The sequence below is a fragment of the Balaenoptera acutorostrata genome, chromosome 11 (genome assembly GCF_949987535.1).
Source record: "Balaenoptera acutorostrata chromosome 11, mBalAcu1.1, whole genome shotgun sequence".
Lineage (NCBI taxonomy): Eukaryota > Metazoa > Chordata > Mammalia > Artiodactyla > Balaenopteridae > Balaenoptera > Balaenoptera acutorostrata.
This window is the reverse complement of record NC_080074.1, coordinates 60,289,061-60,311,544: the sequence shown is the minus strand read 5'-3', so window position 1 is coordinate 60,311,544 and position 22,484 is coordinate 60,289,061. Positions and strand designations below refer to the sequence as shown.

The following is a 22,484-nucleotide window of genomic DNA, read 5'->3' as shown; positions in this document are numbered from 1 at the left end:
AGTATTAACCTTAGACTATGAGGTATATGAGGACATCCATATCCTAAGAAACAAATCAGGAAGATTATCTGCCCCAGGAAATCCTCAAGAGTTTTATACTTCACTCTATGTCCTAGGAAATAAAAACTTTGGCATTACTGCCTCACTGTACACATCTCATACAAGGTCAAACATCATACCGGTTATTGGACTAACTTCCACACTATTTTAACTGTATTTTATTCTTTTAGTAAAAGAATATAGCAGACCTCTTCAGAGGTGATAAGAAAGGTCAACATCAGCAAGACACAGTAACCCTCACAAGCTTTGCTTCTCTCTTGGCAACACCTGATTCCAGAACCACAAGACTGCAAGATGAGCCTCTCAGGGCATTCTAGATTTCCGACTGGCTCTGAGGTCGGCCCACATAGGTCTCTCTACACCTCAAATTTTCTCCTTTACGGAGAGGCTTTAAAAAAAAAAAAAAAAAAAAAAAAAAGTCAATATTAAGAAATCCACTTCTCTGAGAGAAAAATGCATCCATTTTACAAAAAGGCCATGAAAGGTTTACTTCATTCAGCTTTCTGATCAGTCGTGTATCAAATGAAGCCATAGCTATCTACTTTCTCAAAATCAACTTTTATTTCTCTTAAAGAGTCCAAAGAAATAAGAGTAGTCTTTCTCCTTCCTTCATTCTTTTAACTTCCACCAGGGAAAATCAATTTACTATTCTGTCAGGCCCCAATCTAGGTAAACAAAGGTTGAAGAATGGGGAACTTAAAATCACTGTCAAGAAAGCAACTCAAAGGAACCAATCAGTCAAGCAGAAGGGCAAGAAAAAGGACAGTGACACTGAACTCGTTTTTACTGTTTCCAGACTATCAACCCCAACAGCCCCAGTAAAAGGAGCAATGATGCTATCTTAACAGTGCCACATAATCATATATGTCTATCTGGTCCTATCCTGGACCTTTAATCTAAGAATCTACAATTCAGGTGGAAAATACTGAAAAGATTATTTAAATGTTAGGCTTAAGCAGTTTTCAGGATAGTCCAAATGATCTCGATACCTCACCTCTCAAAACAGAAAATCCTGTGGCCAACTCACCTCAAACCAAACCCAGGGTCTAACCAAATGCCTGGGGGCACAGTATACACAGTCCATCACTATATGCTATAGTAGAAATGTCCTGGAGTTAGCAGGTGGGAAAAAGAGAAAATCTGGACACATGACTTCGCACAGAACAAGGGAAAAGCTTAGCCCTCTCCACGAATGGTAAAAATAGAGAAGATGTCTTTTATGGACTGAAGCATAAGTCATATGATAACTAATTCTCCTAATTACTTGGTACTGCAGAAGGTAAACCCTCCCCTATGTCAACTAACAGGCTTCCCACAGGGACTTATCCTTAGGCTAGAATCACCAGTGAGGAACAAGCCCACCACACTCACTCTACAAATCAGTCCCTACCCCCCACCACAAACCCCACTCAGTTTAATATTCTCCATTCCCCCCTCTTCTTCCACCTCTCAGAATCAACTTCATCACGTCACAAGCTCACTTACTCAAGTGCTCTGCAATACAGAAACTGTCATACTTAAAAATATATTTAATATTCGTATGTATATAAGAATATATATTAAGCAGGATCCCAAAAAGCCACTCTCATGACACAAAAGATCCCAAGTCTTCCTGACAGCTCTCTACACCGAGGGAATTTGCATCACTTGTGTAGCCCTGCTGGTGGATGAGTGAGTTTGATTTTTCTATGACCTCTAGCTCAGGGGAAAAAAATCCAGACAGGGAGACAGAGATGCTTTGGAGGGGGGGATTGGGATCAGGGAGTCAACTGCAGTGACTACTTCCAGTTGACAAATTAAGTTTCCAAAAAAAAAAAAAAAGTCGAACGAAGGACTCTCAGACCACATGGTTGGCAGGATCCAAGCTTGCCCGAAGGCCTCAGAAAATGAAACCAAATCTGATTAAAATGGACATTTCAAAACAACAAGAGACGCAGCAGCAAACGCACAGCTGCCATTTCCCGGCCACTTCCTGCGGGAGGCTTGGGGGAGGGGCTGTTTGTGTACAGATGGAGGTGGAAGCTATCCCCCCGCATCGCCCCCCGAAGGATGCAAATCTCCCACTCCAATAAATCCTACAAAGGATGACTGCTGTTGGCATTGCCTTCCCCTGAAAATTGGGAACACCAGGAAAGAAAGGGATGATGCGGGATCATCTTTTCTGCCACGGAAATGGGGATCCCCTTAGTGAGGGATCCCCCTTGGAAAGGGCTCCCTCTTCATTCTTCCCTCCGGCCCCTAAGGCCGGCTCAAATCCGTACGCCTCAGCACCGGCCCTATCAACCCCCATCCCTGGAGTGGCGGATTCTCCCGGGACTCGGGGGCCCCAGGCCAAGCACAGCTCTACTCCAGCAAGGCCCTCTCCTGCTCGCCAAGCTCAAGAGAACGTGCACCCCACCCCTCACCCCGCCGAGCGGACACGAGACCCCTGGAAACCCCTCTGACCTCCACTCACCGTTGCCAAAACGCCCCACTCCCCACAAACGGAGTGTTTAACCCGTCCAGGGAACCCCCTCACCTACCCTTCGCACTCGGGCAATCCCCACCCCATCTGAAGAGGTGGAGCCCCTCCCGGGGATTCCACCCCGAGTCCCCCACAGGAGTCATCTCCACCAGCCAGGCGGCTTCTCCGCCTCCTCCTCGCAGCCGCCGCCGTCGCCGGGAACCTCCACAGCTCCTCCCGCTCCCGCCCCCGCCGCCCCGTCCCGATCTTCTGCAGGCAGACCAGCCCCCTTCTCCTCCCACCCCCCAGTGCAGGAAGACCCCCGCCCAGGGCTGGGTTCTAACTGGAAATAAGCTCGAGTCGGCGTCTCCTCCCCCCACCCCCCGGCAAGGCTCTAGGCGGCTCCAGAGCTTCGGTTCCCTGAGGGAAGCCTCGGATGAAAGCGGGGCTCCCTCCCCTCAGGCCCCCAGCCACAGACCCAACAGACCTGAGGCGGCGGCGTCCAGCCAGGCTCGGGGCTTGTCTCTCCCCGGGGGACGGGCAGTTCACATGGCCTCGCTCCGGGCGCCAGGAGGGGAGGGGAACGCGGGGGAGGGGGTCTGGGGTCCGGGAGGGGGGAGGGGGACGCGGCTCAACCGCGGGGCCCGAGCGGAGCCAACATGGCCGGCGGGGGAGGAGTGAGCCGGAGCCGGAGGGGGCGGGGAAGCTGCGGCCGAGAGAGAGCCGCCCTCCGCGGCCTCCGCCGCCGGGTCCTAGCGCCGGCCATCCCGGCTCCCCGACCCGGATCTGGGTCCTAGCGCCGCGGTGTCTCCCTAGCCTACCGGGAAGCTCCCTCTGCACTGTGTCTCATTGTGGGCGGTAGTCCTGCATCACACTGAGCAAACTGAAAGGCGTGCCCTGATCCCAAGGTTAACCTAAAAGACTAAACCAAATTTCTAGGACCGAGGCATGTGCCACTCCCCTAAGATCATTTCGGGGGCAGTTATTTCCCAGGATGGGTAGTGGAAAAGTGGTAGTGTAGAAGCAGAAAGGTTAGTCAGGAAAATTCAGTCCTGGTAAAGGGGTGGAAAAAGGCAAGCTCCTGCTCCATCTGCTGCCCACTCACCTCTGTCCCGTGGGTGGCAGCCTGGTCCTGCCTGGATCACCACTTTCCCGGCGACATCTGCAGGGCTCTGGGGGTCGGGAAGATTCCTGTGGGTAGGAAAAGGAAGCTTGGCTCAGAGACCAGACAGGGAAGGCCTGAGTCTAGCCTAAACCTGGTCAGAGGGACAGGGGAGAAGCAGGAAAACTGACCAGCAAATAAGGTGCCCCAAATGTCCACCTATTCTATAGTTCCAGTATACTTTTTCTGATAGGGCTATATAACTAAGTGAAACCTTCTGAGAAGAGGAAAGAAAAATCTAGCAGAGGACTAGAGTTCAGCTATCACCTAAAACGTCTATTGCAGGGACCCAGAATGAAGAACAGTGTCATACATGAGGTTAGAATTTAGAGAATTTCTAGTTCAACATTCTGTTTGGTAGATGAAGAAATTATGGCCTGAAGAGGTTAACCGACTTGTTCAAGGTCAAACAGTGGATAAAATGTGACTAGAAACCAGGTTTCTTTTCCTTGCAACTCAACAGACTTTGCAGGCTTCAAGATAATTCCCATTCAATTCATTGCAATGCAGTTGTACAAACAGTTGCCTAACTGTGCAAAACTCAAGCTGAATATTCTGGAAGAGGAACAGACAGAGTGGGGATGATGAAACTCTGGCAGGTTGGGGGGTCAACAAATACTTTTTCCTTTGGGAGTCTGGGGAGGAAGGAGATCTGAAAACTGGGTGGGGCCAGAGTAAGGCAGGACCAAACACATTAGTCTAGATTGGATTTCCTTACTCCACAGGGGAGTGAGTTCTTCCTAACTTTGGGGGACAGACTTCACTCCCCACTACAAATGGCTCAGAGAAGCTAAGAAGGAAGTGAGCTTCACCAAAGCCTCAAAAGTGTGTGGGCCAGAGATAGAGGGGCTAAGAGGGTTAGGAGGGTTTCTGTCCCTCTCCTGAAAAAAGTAGATTGTCAGTGGGAAGGAGTAGACAGAAATCAAAATCCTTTTCTCCCCCATGACTCAGTAACAGATTTATAGGGTCACCTTGTATAAAAAATAAGGACCCCCAACAGCCTACTGACCTCAAGTCCCTGGGTAAATAGAGGCCACACTCAGGGTAGAGGGGGTCCTTCTTTCTGGAGAAAGCAGGGATCCAGCAAACTTCTGCTAAGGAATGCTTCCCCCATTCCCAAAATAAAGACAGGTGAAGAAGAGAGCTCAGGGCATGGAACTGGCTTCCTAAAGGACCGAGGAAGAGAGCTAGGTATGTTTTTTTTTTTTCCTTTTCCTCTTTCCTTTTCCAGGGCAGATGAGGGAGAATCTTCCTACCTCCCGCCCCCAATCATAGGGCTGGCCAGTCGGAGGCGGGCGGCAGGGGAGGAGCCTGCGCCAGTCAGACGGGTGTAGCCACGCCCCTCCCCCCCCCCCCACCACACACCCACACACACCCACCCGCTGGCTCCACTCCGCTCCGGAAGAGCCGGTTACTCCTGTGCCCCACTGACTGCTCCCACCCCTTCCGAGCCCCAGGCCTAGTCTCCAGGGCAACCCCTAGGACTATCCCGGCCAGGAGCGATTGGGAAGAGGGGTGTTGGATAGGAGAGGGCCACCTGGGATTAGAAAAGAAAGTGGGGCAGGATCCATTCTTTCCCATCTGGTGCAGAAAGACTACAATCACCTTCCTCCTTGAATGAGACCCCTCCTCATCCCATCTAATCAGAGGTCTTCCTTGCTCTTTGAGGAAGGATGAGGGTGGGGTGTCAATATGCCAACAGCTGGGTGTTTACTTCTTGCCAGAAGCCACCCCAAGCAGCAGCTGTGCTTCTCCCCCCATCCAGATGACAGAAGGCAGACTGACCCTTTCTGTCCCCAAACATTCCTCAATCCCATCAGATGTGGCCAATCACCCACCCACCCCATCTCCCTTTAGGAAGCTACTAGAAAGAGGAAGGGGCAAATGGTCTTTTTTTCAGCAACTTGTGAGAAGGGTACCTAGGGAATACTCTGAACCTCTCACAAGCCAGGCCAGTGGGCGGGTAATAAAGAGAATGGGGAGGGAGAAATTAGCACCTGCTCCCCCTTTCTCACCCTCCCTGTGTTCCTGCTGCACCACCCTGACTGGGGTCAGCTGCCACAGTGCGTGGCTCCACGCAGGAGCCAGATGGCTGGGGCTGGGAGGGGGAAGAGACAGAAAGGGAGAGAGAGGGGGTTCGTTTGCATCCCTCTACCTCTCTCCCTCTCCCTGTCCAGGTACTCCTGGAATTCAACCCCAAACACCACTGCTGACCACCCTCTCCTCCCGCCAGCTCCCTTCCAGCCTGTGAAACATGACTCAGAAGAGTCTGAAGCAAATCCAGACACCCTGTCCCCTCATTCTGGAGTGTGTTGTGTTGGGGGTAGCAGGGAATGAGAGCGCAAGAAGGGAAGGGGCAGGGCTAGGGTCGCAGGGGATTTGCAGGGAGGGGGAATTCCCCAATGGAGGTGGGGTAATTATTAAAGACCTCCCTTGTGCTCACTGGCTGAAGGGTTCACAGTGTTAATAGGGTCTAGTAGGGAGATGGCCCTCAACCTTGTAACCATTCCAACTTGTCCCCCTTCCCTGTCCAGGTTAATGGAAAACAGTCTTCTCCCCCTCCGTATTTTGGGGAGGCCAGATTCTCCTATAACACATCAAAAGGACCACAACTCATCCTTCTTCTCTCCAAATTGGTATGTGTCCCCTCAGATTCAGCACAGTCTTTTTTTAAACTCCCCAACGAGCTTCTCCATGCTGGTCTCAGAAGAGGATGGAGAAAGACCTAATTTCCTTAGGACTCCCTTTGCATCTGAATAGAGAAGGCTGGGCTTCCCAGGCTTTCCCCACCACCCCACCGCCCTTAGAGACTTAGTCCTAGAACCTCATCCACTGTCCCCCAACAGCCCCTTAAGCCCAGAATCACAAGATTCTGGATGCGCCCTCCCCCATTCCCTGACTCTGGGGTAGGAGCGTTCTTAGGCTGGACCGGCCCACCCCAAGTCCAAGAGGGTCATTCCCACCTGGGCTGGTGCTGAGGTCGCACCCCCAAAGTCCGGGAGAGATGGAGTGGGGTGAGGGCTACAGAAAAGCTTTAGATGGGAGTTAGTTGAACTTGAAGGGCTAAACGGAGCAGGGCCTGAAAGTGACTCTAGTCTATGATAGCCCCCAACCCCCCTTACTACGGGGAAGGAGAGTAGTTGGGGTGGCGGTTATTCCCCCTCCCACTGGAGGTTAGGATGGCGTGGGAAAGCGATGGTTCCAGAGGGGAGGAGGCGAAACCCGGACCGCGGGAGATTTTTCTGGCGAGCAAGGAGCGGGGGAGGGGGAGATCCTGGGTCCAGAATAGGAGGGGTACCCGGGAGAGGTTGGCCGAGAGGCGTGAGAAGCCTCCGGATTCCGGTCGCAGAGGACAGGGGAGAAATGGACGAGTAGATAGTGCGGGGGAGAGAGGAAGGGCAGCTCCCGCAGGGGGAGGGTCAGATCCTGAGTCCAGGGCAGCGGGGATCCCGGGGCAGGGGACCGCAGGGGCGGCCCGCCTGGGGACTCTGGGACCAGACGTGGGTGCCGGGCCTCACCTGGAGCAGGGCCGGGCGACGGCGGCGGCGGCGCAGGTGGCCGAGCCGGGCGGCGGCGGCGCCTCCTCCCCCAGCCCTGGGCCGGCGGCGGCGGTGGCGGGGTGGGGGGGCGGGGGGGGAGGTAGCACTTAAAGGGACAGGAGCTACTGGGGTAGGGACGAGCGCTCGGGTAGGACTGTCGCGAAGAATCCGCTGAGGGAGGGGGAAGCGGGTGGCGTCTCCTAGGGGCCTGAACCAGGAAGGATCCCAGATGGAGGAAGAGAACAGATCCCAGGAAGAAGAGACAGAAACTTCTGCGGTGAAGTGGGGGATGGTGGTGGGTCCGAACTGGAGGACCTGGGAGAGCTCCACCCGCTCTCCGGAGGCACCGGCAAAGATCTCTTCACAAAGGAGGGCCAGGAAGGCAATGAGAGTCACAAGGACTCCGGAGGAATGGAGGTGTCGGAGAGGGAACTCAAGGCCGAGTGTGCTGGGGGTAACACACAGCGGCCCTACTAGATGAACAGGTTCCCTGTGTTTCAGCTCCTCAGGGGCTCAAGCCCTACAGCCGTGGAGAGACGCAGCCTCCTTCCCCCAGCACGACCCAAGTTTAAAAACTTCTGCAATCAGGAAGCCAGGAGGGCAAAGACCTCCTAGGCCTTTCAACCTCAGTCCTGCCTCTCTCTGTCTTCTTAGTGACTGAAGCATGGGGGTCGCCAGTAGCAGCCCTAGTGAGGCTGGTGTGGGGCCGTGAGAATCAGCTTTCTTCTAGTTCAGCTCTCCCCCAGCCGCCACCACCCTTGTGGCAACCTCTGGGGCAACAGGAAGCAGCTGCTCAGTGCAGCCCCCCCACCTGGTGGTGGGTCAGGGTCAAGGAGGGAAGAGGGCAGGGACTTGAAAGGCCGGGGAGAAAACAAACAGGGGGAGAAGCACCTTAAAAATCATCCAGTGTGACCGAAAGTGGGCTTTACTTTTGTGGGGGTAAGGCCAGCAGTGAGTGCTGTGAAATATTTCTTGAATCTCAGCAGCTTAAGTGGGAGGCGCAAGGGGCTGGGGCGGGGGTGGTGAGGTGGGGAAAGCTCCAACCTAAGGTGCACTCTTAGGCTCTTCCCCAGAGCTGGAGCTTGCCAATGTTCATGACCCCTTGGTCGGCAGCCTCACCAGCTGAGCCCCTGTGCCCCTATAGTCTGGTTTCCCCTCCTTCACCCCCCAAAAGAGCAAAGGTTAGGCCCCACCCCTGCTGAGTCAGCCAGGGAGGGAGGTAGGCATCCCTCAGGCCTTCCCGGGGGCTGGTCCTCATACTTACCCATGTCGGGCTGGCAGGGCTCCAGGGCTGGGACCACCCAGCTCCTCACTGTCCTTGGTTCCCCCTTCACGTGCAGGCTGGTGTTAGATCCTCCCAAACTGTGAGGTGGGAACTAGCACGAATCAAAAAGCCAATGTATGCTTCCTGCGAACCACAGCCTGAACTGCTGTAGGGTGATGTCCCTGTGTGACAGACTAGGGTGGGGAGGGAGGAGGGAAGGGCGTGGCTTTCTCTGGGTGGAGAGGGAGGAGGCGGTGAGGACAGGGCAGAACCAGGAGAAATATGGAGGAAGGTTAGATCTGTGTTGACACCCCAGTGGCGTGGTACAAGAAGAGAGCGGTGAAGGGGGAAGGAAATAAATAGTTGCAGCTAGTGAGAGGGAGAAGGTTCTCGATGAATGCTAAGAGACATAAATGTGTGGGGGGAAGGGTGGAGGTATGATAGAAACAACCTTAGGTTCACAGTTCCTAGGTCTGCATCTGGATAACATGGGAAAACAGAGCGGAAAGGGCGGACCCATACCCTGGGGGCTTCTGCACCAGCTTCTTACCCACTCCAGAGTAAGGACCTAGAGGATGTGCCCCCAACCCCCATAACTCAGCATTTCCCCAAATCCAGGCTTTTCTAGGAGCAAACTACTGGACACAGGCGGCTCAGGGGCTCCACCTAACGTCCAGATCATGACACAGGAGAGACTGGTGCCAAGGACGTCAGAGGCAGATGGGGGGAAACTCAGAGGCCCCTACTCCACCCCTGGCACCTCTCCCAAGGCTCCTCCCCAGCCTTCAGCCCCCAGGGGCCTCTGAATTGGGATGTTTGTCCTGCCCTGCTTCTACCCCACTTGAATGCCTCGGGGTGGAGCTTATAGATTCAGGCTCCTCCTTAGGACAAAAGCCCCAGCTGGTTTGTAAACAATCATTAGCAAAGAACCACATCCCAGCAAATGGCCTTCATGGATTTCAAAATGGTGAGATCAGAGTTCTTGCAGAGCCTCCAGTCCTACCACCACCAGAGGGCAGTAGGAGATGGGTCTGGGCCCAGAAAAGAACATTTAAGGGGCATCAAATCCAACCCTGCACTTGTTTGAAAAGGTGGGTATACTTTTGAGTAATCCTTGCAATCCTGCGTGCTTTAGTGGGCTAAGATGAAGGGAAAATTGTCTAATTACATTACTTAGTTCAGAAGCCCAAGCCCAACAACACTGAAAATTATCTCCTATAACAGATTCTTTCCCCAATTTTTTTTTTCTTTCCCCAATTTTAAGGGATTTTAGCAGACCTCAGAATAGGTTCCATGGTACTTTATATTCTGCATTGCCTCAAGGAATCAAACGTACTAGTCTTGCCCAAAATATAAGTTAGGAGGCAGTAGTTAGGAACACCTTCTGAAAAAAATGAAGGTAGAAGATAGAAGAGAGGGCTGTTTTGACTCAATTTTAATCCTTCAGAACATGTTATCATTTCCAAAAAATTTAATTCACTGATTAACCCCTGCCTTCTCTTAGAATAGCAGTTATTTCTAAACCCAACCCATTTTTCCCAAAATGCTCTTCTAAAAAGTCCTTTGGCTTTTTAAAAAGCAGAAATACACTACATACAAGAGGCAAAAAAATCAACTTGCTTTGAACAATGACATAAAAGGGCAAAAGATGAGACCCTACTATTAAGATCACATCATCCCCAGGAAACCCCTTCACAAGACTCACAGCTGTTCCATCAATCCAAGACAATGGCTTTTCTTTTTTGATGACCCCATTTCAAATATATATGGCCTACTTTGTGCTGTTTCTTGTGTGTGGCTATTCTAAAATTACTATTAAAAACGTCAGTGTTGGCTGTGTTGTCAAGACCAAGAAAAACAGACAGATGCTGAGGGATGTACTTTTTATTGGAAACCTTAAATACTCTTCAGACAGAACACAATGTCTTCAATCAAGGCTCTCAGGAATGTGGCCTACAGAGAAAACTGCAATTTCTGGATTAGGAGCAAGGAGAGGGACAGCACGGAGGATGAGTGCTTAGTTTGCCAAAAAGACCCTCTCACGAGTGTTCTTCAGCCAGCTTATCAGCTTTTGCCACAGCTTCTTCAATGGGTCCCACCATATAGAAGGCCTGTTCTGGGAGATGGTCATATTCACCTACATGGAAAAAAATCCAACTGGTGAGAAGTGAAGGATATTATCAACTTTCTGCAGTGGGTACATACCTCACCACTTGAGGACACCAGTCAGAATGTGATGAAATTGTGTCACCTTAGGTATCTTTTCTTAAACTTCCCTCACAAATCCAATTTACAAGACATGATGCTACAGTACAGCTTAAGAACAAATGGTCCATAGTCATATAACTCGGGTTCAAATTCTTGCTACTTTGGCTGTATGATATTGGGACTCGTTATTTTAAACTTGCCATGCTTCAAGTTTCCTAATTTGTAAAACAGGGTAATAATGCCTTCCTTATAAGGATGTTGTAATTCACTTAGAAGAGTAGCTAGCATGAAAGCACTCAGTAAGTCTAAGTCTTACTCTCAGACATTGAGTATTTCCAAAGAAAACTGATGGGAAATAACTTACTTTTATATAAAAATTATGCAATTAGGCACAATATATTTATATATTGCTTGATGGTTCCTGGAATGGGAACACAGCACAGCAAGCATTCAAGGGATTTCAGTTTCTTTGCCATTTTATGTTCAGCCTTATACTTGAAATCTCACCTGCCAAAATCTGCTGGAATCCTTTGATGGTCTCCTTCAGGGGTACCAGCTTCCCCATATGACCAGTAAAGACCTCAGCCACCTGGAATGGCTGAGACAAGAAACGCTGTATTTTCCGTGCACGGGACACAGTTAATTTGTCTTCCTCAGAAAGTTCATCCATACCCAGGATGGCAATGATGTCCTGGAGGGATTTGTAGTCCTATGAGAAAACAAGATTAAGAGAGGCCTAGTAAACATTTACATTCCTCTAATTTGGACAAAAACCTAAGGATTAACACAACTTTATATTCACAATGAGCTCTGTATACAGCGTTTTAGCACTTTACTGCACTTCTTAACTGAAACAAATTAGTTACTTGGGGGTCATGAGGGCCCTCAGCTAAGATCAGTGTCTTGTTTCCCCTACTCCGAGTCTAGTAGGTGGTGTTAGAAAATATTGGATTCCAAACATGGAGTACCTGGAAACTCAAGAGACCGCATTAACACTCACTAGGAACTGCTGGTCTCATCTTTCCTTGCTCTAAAGCAAATCACAAATCACCAGGAGAGATACGGTCCTAATACAGTCCCCAAATTCCCTCTACGACTTTATGGCCACTGATCTCACCTGCAGTACTCACCTGTAGGATCTTTTGTACCCCACGGGCAACATCATAATGCTCATTGCCAACAATGTTGGGATCCATGATGCGAGAGGTAGAGTCCAGAGGATCCACAGCTGGATAGATGCCCAGCTCAGCAATAGCACGGGACAGCACAGTGGTAGCATCCAAATGGGCAAAGGTAGTGGCAGGGGCAGGGTCAGTCAAGTCATCAGCAGGCACGTAGATAGCCTAAAGTCAAGAACCCATGAAGAGCAGCAGGAAGCCAAGTAATTCTACTTAAGCCATCCCCTTTTCTGACCTCTCCTCATTATGTCACTCTTATCTTCTCAGCATTCAAGAGTCCACCTCAAAAAATGTGGACTCTTACCACCCCTAATAGTGGCTGAGTAAGCTTATAGATTATCTAGTCCCTCCGAGACGTGATGAAAGAATTTTCATTGTTATTCCTTTTGTTCTTCATCCTACTTTTTAACTTTATTGTAGTGATACCCACTTTAACAGTAAAAAACAAAAACAAAAACCCTTGCACTATTATACTAGTTCATCAGGAAAATGAACCATGAAAGTTAATAAAATTTAGACAAATTTTTAGATAATTTTTACTATATACCATCTACATACATTTGAACATTTGAAAATTTGTAGTAGTTAGTGTAGTCCACATTTAACGCACAGTTTCCATACAGCTTCAAACTCCCCTTCAGGATGGAAACCACTACTTTGTGATCTACATTTACATGTTCACCTTCAATTAGTTTAGATGAGTGGTTTCTTAATCTTTTAGGGTCTTTAACATGCACATGCAGAATTTTACACATTATTTCAGGGAGCTCAGGTACCTACTTAAAAGCCTTTTGAGATATAAGTAACTAGATTTTGTACCTTTCTGTACATACCTTTATACAAATTAGACCTTCATCCATTTAACTGTTCTCACCTGTACAGAGGTGATAGATCCCTTTTTGGTGGTAGTGATTCTTTCCTGCATGGTACCCATGTCAGTGGCCAGGGTAGGCTGATAACCCACAGCAGAAGGGATTCTGCCCAATAAAGCAGACACCTTAAAAAAAAAAAAAAATCTTTAGCCTTATCTGCATCATTCCATAGAAAGGTCAAATGAACCAGGTTCTCTCAAGCCTTCTCTCTTACCTCTGAGCCAGCCTGGGTGAAGCGAAAGATGTTATCAATAAACAGTAATACATCTTGACCTTCTTGGTCTCTGAAGTATTCAGCTACAGTCAGTCCAGTCAGAGCTACCCGGGCCCGAGCACCAGGCGGTTCATTCATTTGACCGTACACCAGCGCTACCTGCAGTAATTATACAAATTCAGAAATTGTGGCAGAGGAGTGGGAAAGCCATATACCCAAGGTCCCCAAATCAGAGAAACTACCAAAAAACCCTCCTCAGATGTCTATGTTTTTGTTCACAATTTTCCCTTTTGGAGATGTAGTTCAAAACAACATGAAAGGTAATTTCTTATAATTACTGAGGCAATATTCTTATGGTAGGAAGGAAATAAATTGTAAATAAGTGAAAGGCACAAAATAGGGTAATCTGAGATATAAGAACCACCTTCAACTTCCCCCAAAGTTAGCTTTCAAATGATGGGTCTATGTACCAAAAACAAAGACTAGAAATATCAAAGAAGAAAACAAAATGTATATTAGTGTATTAGAAGCTGGGGGAAAAACACTGACAAATTTTGTTTGTAGGTCCTGGGACAATAAAATGAAAATATAGAACATGGCTTCACCTAGCAATGCAGTCAACTGCAACAGTGTCCTGGCACTACTTTGTGGACATCTACCAGCTCAGTGCTCACCTTGGAGGTGGCATCTTTCAGGTTGATAACACCAGACTCAATCATTTCATGGTATAAGTCATTGCCCTCACGAGTCCTCTCACCAACACCAGCAAACACAGAGTAACCACCATGGGCTTTGGCAACGTTGTTGATTAACTCCATGATCAGTACTGTCTTGCCAACTCCAGCACCACCAAAGAGCCCTAGGAGAGGTTGAGAAAAAAAGAATAAGAGTTTTGTTTCCAAATAAGCAAACTTCAAAAAAAATTTTTGTTTCTTTCCATCTTGTCCCTTCTCAGAAATGGCATCTGGCATCAGCAAACTCAGAAGAACGAAAGTCAGAAGCTACTCATCAGTGAGGGATAGGTCTCAGTACCCACTCATAACACGGTAGGATTTTTTTCCACACATTAGGTTTGGAAAACATCTACCCACCACTAACATACCAATTTTGCCACCCTTGGCATAGGGAGCCAGCAGATCCACAACCTTGATACCGGTAACCAGAATTTCCTGCTCAACACTCATCTCCACGAATTCAGGAGCCTCAGCATGAATAGCAGCAAATCTGTAAAGGTAGAAGATCAGTGTCTACTCATTAAACAGTTCCTCTCAATTCTCAAGCCTAACCTTTTACTCATAATCTCATCTCTTATGTAACATTCTAGACAAAACTGTCACCCACCATCGAGCCCAAATATTCTGCAATAAAGGGGATTTCATCACCTCAGGAAGCAATAATCCCATTCCCTGACAACTTTAACTGTCATAAGGTTTTCCTTTTACAGAGCTCTAACTTAACAGCACTTCTTCACATACCAACATGAAATACAAAGGCCACTGGTATTAAAATGAACTGAAATAATCAACTTGGGCCCTAAGTAGCAGTTTGATTTTTTTCTCTTTTTTTTACGATCAGAACTTCTGCATCATTAATTTTCTTCAGAAAAAGCTGCATTGTGTGGTTTTAATAAATGAATATATCGGCATTTTAAGTATTCTCTGCAAGAAAATTCTGCTATAGTAGAGGCTGTCACCTTAATGTATAAAACTGCTAGGAAAAACAGTTCCTTTCTGTGTAGATGCAACAAGAGGGGGACACTTACTGTTTGGTTTTTATGGGACCTCTCTCATCAATAGGTTCTCCAATGACGTTCATGATTCTACCCAAGGTCTCAGGGCCAACAGGAATTCTGATTGGTGCACCAGAATCCAGGACTTTCTGGCCTCTAACCAAGCCTTCTGTACCATCCATGGCAATGGTCCTTACTGTGCTCTCACCTGTCAAATAAGGCATTGCAGGGTTATACAGGACAAATTGGCTTCATGATATTTAATGAAGCGTAACCGGCATTGAACACCTAAGTCAACCAAGACTCCTTCTCAGTACGTAAATGTGGCTTCAGCAAACTCAGAAGAACGAAAGTCATTTTGATAAAATCATCATAGAAGGAAGACAGCTTAGTTTTGGGGGATATTTCGGTCAAACAAGATCTTTACTATTCCTAACAAATTCTACTTACCCAAATGCTGGGCCACCTCCAAAACCAGCCTGGTCTCCCTGCCTTGCACTTCCAGGGCATTTAGGATGGGTGGCAGTCCCTCATCAAATTGGACGTCCACCACTGCACCAATGACCGCCACGATGCGCCCAGTGGCGGCACCTGCCTTTGGCGACGGAGATGTTTGAGCGGCATAGTCTCTGGCTAACAGACAAAAAAAAAATGGAAGAAGCTGGGGTTAGGACAGTTAAAGGTCATCGGAAACCCCGACTTAACTCACAAGTACTGGTGAATACAGCCCAGGCCCGACCTCCTTCCGCTTGCACGGAAGGCGGGTCCAGAGGGAGGGCCGCACTGGAAGCGGAGAAAGAGCCTGCACCATCTTCCCATCCTCCTGCATAAAACCCCATTATTCGAGAGCTCGGTGCCCCCATTCCACGGGAAGGTCAATGCACCTGCCCGCACTTTTCCGTCACACAGCGCCCCTCTTCCAAAGTGAGACGGAATTAGATCGTTCCTGTTCTTGTTTTCCCGCCGTTAGAGGGCAGGGCGCTGGACCTGGCGTCCTTCTAGCACCACAGATCCCTTAGGCCCAAGCGACTATCGGCCCCAGGCTCAAGGTCATGGGACGGCAGAAACGAACCCAGCCCCTAGAGCAAGGCACTTACCAGGCTGCAGCGCTGCCGGAGCGGCCCGCAGTAAGAGCTGGACTTGAGGTAGCGGCGCTGAAGGGCTGAGTCCCCGCAAGGCCCCAGAGGCCGTGGCAGCGGCCACACGACCCACGAGTCCCAACATGGCGGAGCCCAGGTGGCGACTGAGCGCTGCAGCAGTCTGGCCTCCAACGCCCCACAGTTGGGGGGCGAGGCCCACTCCGCAGTAGGCATGGCCATTGGATGATCTTGTTGCTCATCACTCTCAGCGCTGCTCCTATAGGCTAATAACCTCTCATCTTCTCAACCATTGGCCAAAATTGGTGCTAATCTGAATTGCTTTTTTGTATTGGACAGTGTCTGGTTAGGTGCAACCCTCAGAGCCTCGAAACATAATTGGACAACAGGGATGTCAATTGGAGAGAGTACTTGGCGGAACTGCGTTTAGGAAAGGGACTGAGTTCCTGTGGGGAAGCACTTAGGCTGTATCTGGCTGTCCTTGAGCTCTCTCCTTAGATAGGACCTTGAGCTAGGTGACAGTCTCAAGGGTGGGGTTAGGGAAGTGGTAGCGTCGTGAAGCACCACTGACTGACCTTGGCTAAGTCAGGATCCTTCTCTAGAGTCAAACGGTTTTTATTTCTCAGTAGTGAGATTGGAAGCTTTCAGATAACTCAGGAGGTCAGGAATCCGGACAGAATTAAAGCTACAAAGAAACTCATGTAACCAGTCGTTTAACAAATGTGTGCTAGGCATTGAGGAGGCAAAGATAAATAAGACTTAGGACCTCACTTTTAAGGAAAGACAGATGAGTAAAAAATGCAATCAAGTGTGACGGGTCCTGGTTAGTATAGGGTAAAATGTATGGAGGAAGAAGGAGGGGATAAATTTGGGTCATCTAGAAATGTAGGAGGAATTGTCTCTAAGTGGAGGAGGCTGATAGACTGGTCGCAAAACATCAGTAGAATTCCTAGGGTAAAGTAGGAAGGAAGAATATTCCAAGCACACATTTGCATTAAACAGCATGTTCCTTTTGTGGAACTGCAGGTGAGGAAGGTTAGAGGTGAGGAAGGGAAAAAAAAGAGAGGATAGTAAGGAGATGAGTATAGAGAGAAGCCGGAACCAGTTCTCAGGGTCTTGGATGGGAGCGGAGGCTGGGCAGTGATAGGTGTGTGGTCCTTGAGCATGAAAAATGGTAAAATAAACGGGACATCCTTTTCTGTAGTATTGACTTTATTCAAGGTATTTGGTGGCAGGGTGGGATAGACCCTTAATCTATTAGAACAAACATGGCTAAATGGAGTAGTTCAGCATGAAGCTAGTTCCCCAGACTTTCTCCGACCAGCACACATTAGTTCTCATTTTTCTGCGTGATAGTGAAAGTTTCCTATTTGGTAGCAAGAACTATCAAATAATTTAAAGGAGAAAGCAGGAATAGAAGAGAATGTTAAATTTGAAGTGTCTTTGGTAATCTTGCCTAGTAAGAGGGAAAGAACCCAAGAAAACAACAACATGTATGGGGCAGGTAGAAAAAAATACACTATGTAAAGAAGCAGCAGCAGAATAAGGAAAAGACCAAAGAACATAGTGTAAGAATCAAAAATAGAGAATGTTAAAGAGAAAGTGGTCAATAGTATAAATCACATAACCATTCTATAAAATAAGGGCTGTAAAGAACTAACTGGGTTTGGCAACTAGGAATTCATTCCACAGTGATGTGGGGTCAAAGGTAATTTCAATGGATGCAGGATATACATTTTTGTTTTGCAATTTGTGCTCCTTCCATTATGCTGGGCAGCATCCCAGTTAATAGGGACCTATATATTTCACTTGCCTCCCTCAACTATTAGAGGTGAAGTTTCTATAGATAGGATAAGATACTTAAGAGTATTGCTAAAAAAAAAAAAAAAAAAAAAAAAAAAAAAAAAGAGTATTGCTACTGGAGCCATATTGTGTTTATTTTTTTAATTTTTAAAAATATTTATTTGGGGCTTCCCTGTTGGCGCAGTGGTTAAGAATCTGCCTGCCAATGCAGTGAACGCGGGTTCAAGCCCTGGTCCGGGAAGATCCCACATGCCATGGAGCAACTAAGCCCATGCGCCACAACTACTGAGCCTGCACTCTAGATCCTGCAAGCCACAACTACGGAGCCTGCGAGCCACAACTACTGAAGCCCGCGCGCCTAGAGCCCGTGCTCCGCAACAAGAGAAGCCACCACAATGAGAAGCCTGCGCACCACAATGAAGAGTGGCCCCTGCTCGCTGCAACCAGAGAAAGCCCGCGCGCAGCAACGAAGACCCAACGCAGCCAAAAATAAATAAATAAATACATTAAAAAAAATTTATTTGGCTGTGCTGGGCCTTAGTTGCAGCACGCAGGAGTTTTTTGGATGCAGAATGCGGGATTTACAGCATGTGAACTCTTAGTTGTGTCATGGGGGATCTAGTTCCCTGACTAGGGCTCAAACCCAGGCCCCCTGCATTGGGATCACAAAGCCTTAGCCACTGGACCACCAGGGAAGTCCCAGACTGGGTTTAAAATCTTGTTTTTGCCACTTACTAGATTGTAACTGAGCAAGTTTAAAATCTCTGTATATCACCTTCCTCATTATGAGATAATTTCATAGGGGGCGTCTCAAAAATTAAGTAGATTAAAATGTGAAAAGAAGCATTTAGAACAATGTCTGGCGCCTGGCACATAGTTAGCAGTGTATTTGTGTTGGCTAGTATTTTTACTTACTATTGACATAGTGTTAAGATCCTTTGGTTTTGTATCACCAATTTTGGTCGTGGCCAAAATTTTATTAACCGTCAAACATTTAAACTGACACTTAATCGAAGTTTCAAGGTGAAGATTTCGACCTAAATTTCCAGGTAACTGAGGCTCATCACGTTTTGAAATGTATTTACACATTTCTTTTTAGCAGATTATCAGGAAATTTAACTGTTCTTTGGGCAGCTGGGTTATCATTAAACAAATCTTTGTACCAAAATGCAATGCTAAATGCTTTCAATGTTACCGAGGCATATTTCTCCACTATGCTCAACTTTGTAAATTTTTGATTTTTCTAACTCCTTTGCTGTCAATGTTTGGCCCCAGCAACCTCAAGTCCTCTTCTGAAATCAGATAACCTGCTAAATTTATAAGTAATACTGTCTAAAATAAAAGTAAATAAACTTGATTAGCTTGGGTTGAGGTAGGCCTTAACAACAGTATTTCTGAATAAATAATGTCATCTATTTTAGAGTTCTGACATGTTTTGGTCCTACTTCATATTTCTTGATTCCCAGATAGTAGTTCATGTAAAATACAAGTTACTTTCCATGGGACAACAGAGACCACAAAGACCTAATCTGGTTTCTTACCTGAAGTTAATTCCAAATGACTGACCCCACAATTCATGACTGAAAACCTTATGAATTTTATCTTAAGGTGAAGATTGCATTTTCCAACAACTCTTTTCTTTTGGCTGTGCCACATGGCTTGCGGGATCTTAGTTCCCCGACCAGGGATTGAACCCTCGGCAGTCAAAGCAGAGTCCTAACCACTGGACCGCCAGGGAATTCCCTACCAACTCTTTATTTTACTGCCATCCATAACGGTCATGTCCCACATTCTTTCAGTACTCTGGGAAATAGTAAAATGTCTTTGTCTCTACCGTATTTCTTGACAATCATCTTGGGTGATTTCAAATTCCAGGAAAATAATCCGATCAATAACCTAGCTTCAGAGTTCTTTAATCTCTTCAATTCCAACTAGTTTAGCACTGACATTTCACGTAAGTATCCTACTCAAGTTCTACCTCAAAATTTCAATATTCTCTTGTCAAACCACAATTTTGGTTTTTTTAAAATACAGTAATACATGAACAAATTCTAAATATACAGGATTAGAATAAATCCTTTCACCACAACCCAAATCTCATTCCCAGAAATAACCACTAAAAACGTTTTGCATATATCCATTACTTTCTATCCATTCTATGTACATAAAACATATGCATTCCCTATTTTTAAAAACTTCAGTGGAGGGCTTCCCTGGTGGCGCAGTGGTTGAGAATCTGCCTGCCAATGCAGAGAACGCGGGTTCGAGCCCTGGTCTGGGAAGATCCCACATGCCGCGGAGCAACTCGGCCCGTGAGCCACAATTACTGAGCCTGCGCGTCTGGAGCCTGTGCGCGGCAACGAGAGGCCGCGATAGTGAGAGGCCCGCGCACCGCGATGAAGAGTGGCCCCCGCTTGCCACAACTAGAGAAAGCCCTCGCACAGAAACGAAGACCCAACACAGCCATACATACATACATACATACATACATACATACATACATAAAAAAAAAAAAGAATGTAAGCAGACAAGAATATCATTAAAAAAAAAAAAAAAAAAACCTTCAGTGGAAGCACACTACAGAAAACTTAAGTTTTCTGATCTTTATGTTTTGGAGAACTTTCTGTGTCAGTACATTTATTGACTGCAGCTACACCTTATGCCATAAAAATATGTAATAACTTACTCCATTAATGGTTATTTGGATTGTTTCAAATAGCTATTACATGCAGTACTGAATGAAAAAAAGGATATCTTGTAAACGTTTGAGTACACCATCTACTACTACCTTTAGATTCCTAGAAATAAAATGTTGGCTTAAAATCATGTTCGTTTGTTATTTATTTTTGGGCCGTGCCACAAGTCTTGTGGGATGTGGGATTTAGTTCCCCAACCAGGGATCTAACCCGGGCCTTATGCAGTGAGTTCAGAATCCTAACCATGGGACTGCCAGGGAATTTCCTAAAATTATGTTCATTTAAATGACATTCTGCCAAATGCCTTCTAAAACATTTTGCTAATTTACCAGGTTCCCAGAATCCTTGCCAAAACTTTTTTTAAAAACGTGCCTAATACTAAATGTATGAAATTACTTCACTGACTGAAGTTGCATTTCCCTAATTTCTAAGACAGAATACTTTATTGGTCATTTTTATTTCTTCAGTGAATTACCTATCTCTACCTTTTGCCCATTCTTTTCTATTGGCTTGTCATAATGATTAGTGCTATTCAAATGCTTTGTTAAATGTTGTAAATATTTTATTCAAGTATATCACTTATCTTTTAACCTAAGTTACCTTTTGATCTATGTAATTTTTTTTGGGGGGGGCCACACCACCCGGCTTGTGGGATCTTAGTTCCCCGACCAGGGATTGAACCTGGGCCCTAAGCAGTGAGCATGCGGAGTCCTAACCACTTGGACGACCAAACTCCTAACCCATGTTACTTTTTTTTTTTTTTTTTTAAACTCATCAAGCAGACTCAGGTTTTGTTTTTTTTTTTTTTTTAAGAAGACTTTTTATAGCTACTTTATTTATTTATTTATTTATTTTTGGCTGTGTTGGGTCTTCGGTTCGTGCGAGGGCTTTCTCAGGTTACGGCAAGTGGGGGCCACTCTTCATCGCGGTGCGCGGGCCTTTCACTATCGCGGCCCCTCCCGTTGCGGGGCACAGGCTCCAGACGCGCAGGCTCAGTAGTTGTGGCTCACGGGCCCAGCTGCTCCGTGGCATGTGGGATCTTCCCAGACCAGGGCTCGAACCCGTGTCCCCTGCATTAGCAGGCAGATTCTCAACCACTGCGCCACCAGGGAAGCCCACCCATGTTACTTTTAATGTTAGATTTTTTAAAAAAAACTTTCCTTTGTAGCTTTTACATTCTGTATCATTCTTGGGAGGATTTCCCCATATCATTAATAAGAACTTGAATTTTTTTTTCAGTGAGTGGGCCAGGAACCACCAGCATCAGAATCACCTAGCTCTGCTTTACCTATGGTAATCACTAGCTATACTGGATTAAATTTAGTATAAAATTAAATATTCAGTTTTCAGTCACACTAGCCACATTCCAGATCCCTAACAGCTCTATGCGGCTGGCAGCTACTTTATCAGACAATGGAGAGATACAGAACATCGTATCACAAAAAGTCACACTGGATGGAGCTGATACCTCAGCAGGACTAATTCAGAACCTGCCTTTTAGATCTAAAAGAGAAGATGTCGAACTTCAGCACACATCAGAATCACCTAGAGGGCTTAAGGCAGATCACTGGACTCTACTGTCTCATTTCTGATTTAGTAGGTCTGTGCGGGTGCCCGAAATTTATATATCTAACAAGTTCCTAGGGGATACTCATGCTGGTAGCCGGGATCACACTTCAATCGTTGTCAAGTATCAGTTAAATTGCAAATTCCTGGGCCCCACATCACCTACTACAGAAAGCCTATCTGAGGGTTGGGACTGATGAATCCACATAGCCCCATGATTTTGATTGTCCGAGAACCACCAAGGTCTAGTTCTATGGAAAAAACTAGAGCTATGAGGCTAATTAGTTGTGAGAACAACAACAACAAAAAAAAACCAATGGTTGAGGGAGGGAGGTATACTCCTCATGGAGGGTGTTAATTGTATTGGAAGCAGCTTTACAGCTATCACCCCTAAACTTGTGATGAGATACAGCCACAGGAATAGGGTGCTAAGGAGAGTATGGAAGTCAAGGTCACTGGATTTGACGCTAAGAAATTTAAGCTAGAGTTCTGGATAGGTTCTTCACATAAACAATGAAGTTATCCAGGCTGACACTATAACTTGTAAGCAAATATTTGGTTTTCAGTTTAGAAAAAATTAAGTGTTCAGAGCAAAGCATGACAGGCAGTATATATACAAGTTATCACCAAATCCTATTTGACATTATCTCTGG

The 22,484-nt window shown here is 46.8% G+C and overlaps 2 protein-coding genes and 2 non-coding genes across 8 annotated transcripts in view; all 4 read right to left on the bottom strand.

Annotated features, from left to right (window-relative positions):
* BAZ2A (bromodomain adjacent to zinc finger domain 2A) overlaps positions 1-8,647 on the bottom strand; it is a 34,110-nt gene extending 25,463 nt beyond the window's left edge. For 3 of the 5 annotated variants that reach the window (XM_007179622.2, XM_057557224.1, XM_007179623.2), the window contains exons 1-2: positions 8,469-8,647; positions 3,609-3,694 (exon numbers count right to left, since the gene is read on the bottom strand). The gene's annotated coding sequence lies outside the window, so the exon portion shown is untranslated. Of the gene's footprint in view, positions 1-2,990; positions 3,146-3,608; positions 3,695-7,183; positions 7,290-8,468 lie in introns of those variants that run through there. The other 2 variants (XM_057557223.1, XM_057557222.1) reach the window with 2 other exon arrangements.
* Positions 8,648-10,337: 1,690 nt separating this feature from the next.
* Positions 10,338-15,928, bottom strand: ATP5F1B (ATP synthase F1 subunit beta). Its single transcript, XM_007179625.3, has 10 exons — positions 15,767-15,928; positions 15,120-15,302; positions 14,703-14,877; positions 14,043-14,164; positions 13,615-13,799; positions 12,941-13,099; positions 12,729-12,851; positions 11,807-12,019; positions 11,184-11,385; positions 10,338-10,605 (listed from the first exon to the last, which is right to left on the bottom strand). The coding sequence occupies exons 1-10, from the start codon at positions 15,891-15,893 to the stop codon at positions 10,508-10,510; spliced, it is 1,587 nt and encodes a 528-aa protein (XP_007179687.2). The 5' UTR covers positions 15,894-15,928; the 3' UTR covers positions 10,338-10,507.
* LOC114237643 (small nucleolar RNA SNORD59) lies at positions 13,887-13,957 on the bottom strand. Its single transcript, XR_003623182.1, has one exon. It is a non-coding gene; the product is annotated as a small nucleolar RNA SNORD59 (small nucleolar RNA).
* Positions 14,975-15,049, bottom strand: LOC114237642 (small nucleolar RNA SNORD59). Its single transcript, XR_003623181.1, has one exon. It is a non-coding gene; the product is annotated as a small nucleolar RNA SNORD59 (small nucleolar RNA).
* Positions 15,929-22,484: the final 6,556 nt, after the last annotated feature.

What these genes read in the sequence shown, in the direction of transcription:
- ATP5F1B (XM_007179625.3), bottom strand. Translation starts at nt 15,893, where the DNA reads ATGTTGGGACTCGTGGGTCGTGTGGCCGCTGCCACGGCCTCTGGGGCC. An exon ending in TGCCAAGGGTGGCAAAATTG is followed by an intron (nt 13,800 to 14,042) that starts GTATGTTAGTGG and finishes AACCTCTCCTAG; the next exon opens with GGCTCTTTGGTGGTGCTGGA. An exon ending in TCACCCAGGCTGGCTCAGAG is followed by an intron (nt 12,852 to 12,940) that starts GTAAGAGAGAAG and finishes TTTTTTTTTAAG; the next exon opens with GTGTCTGCTTTATTGGGCAG.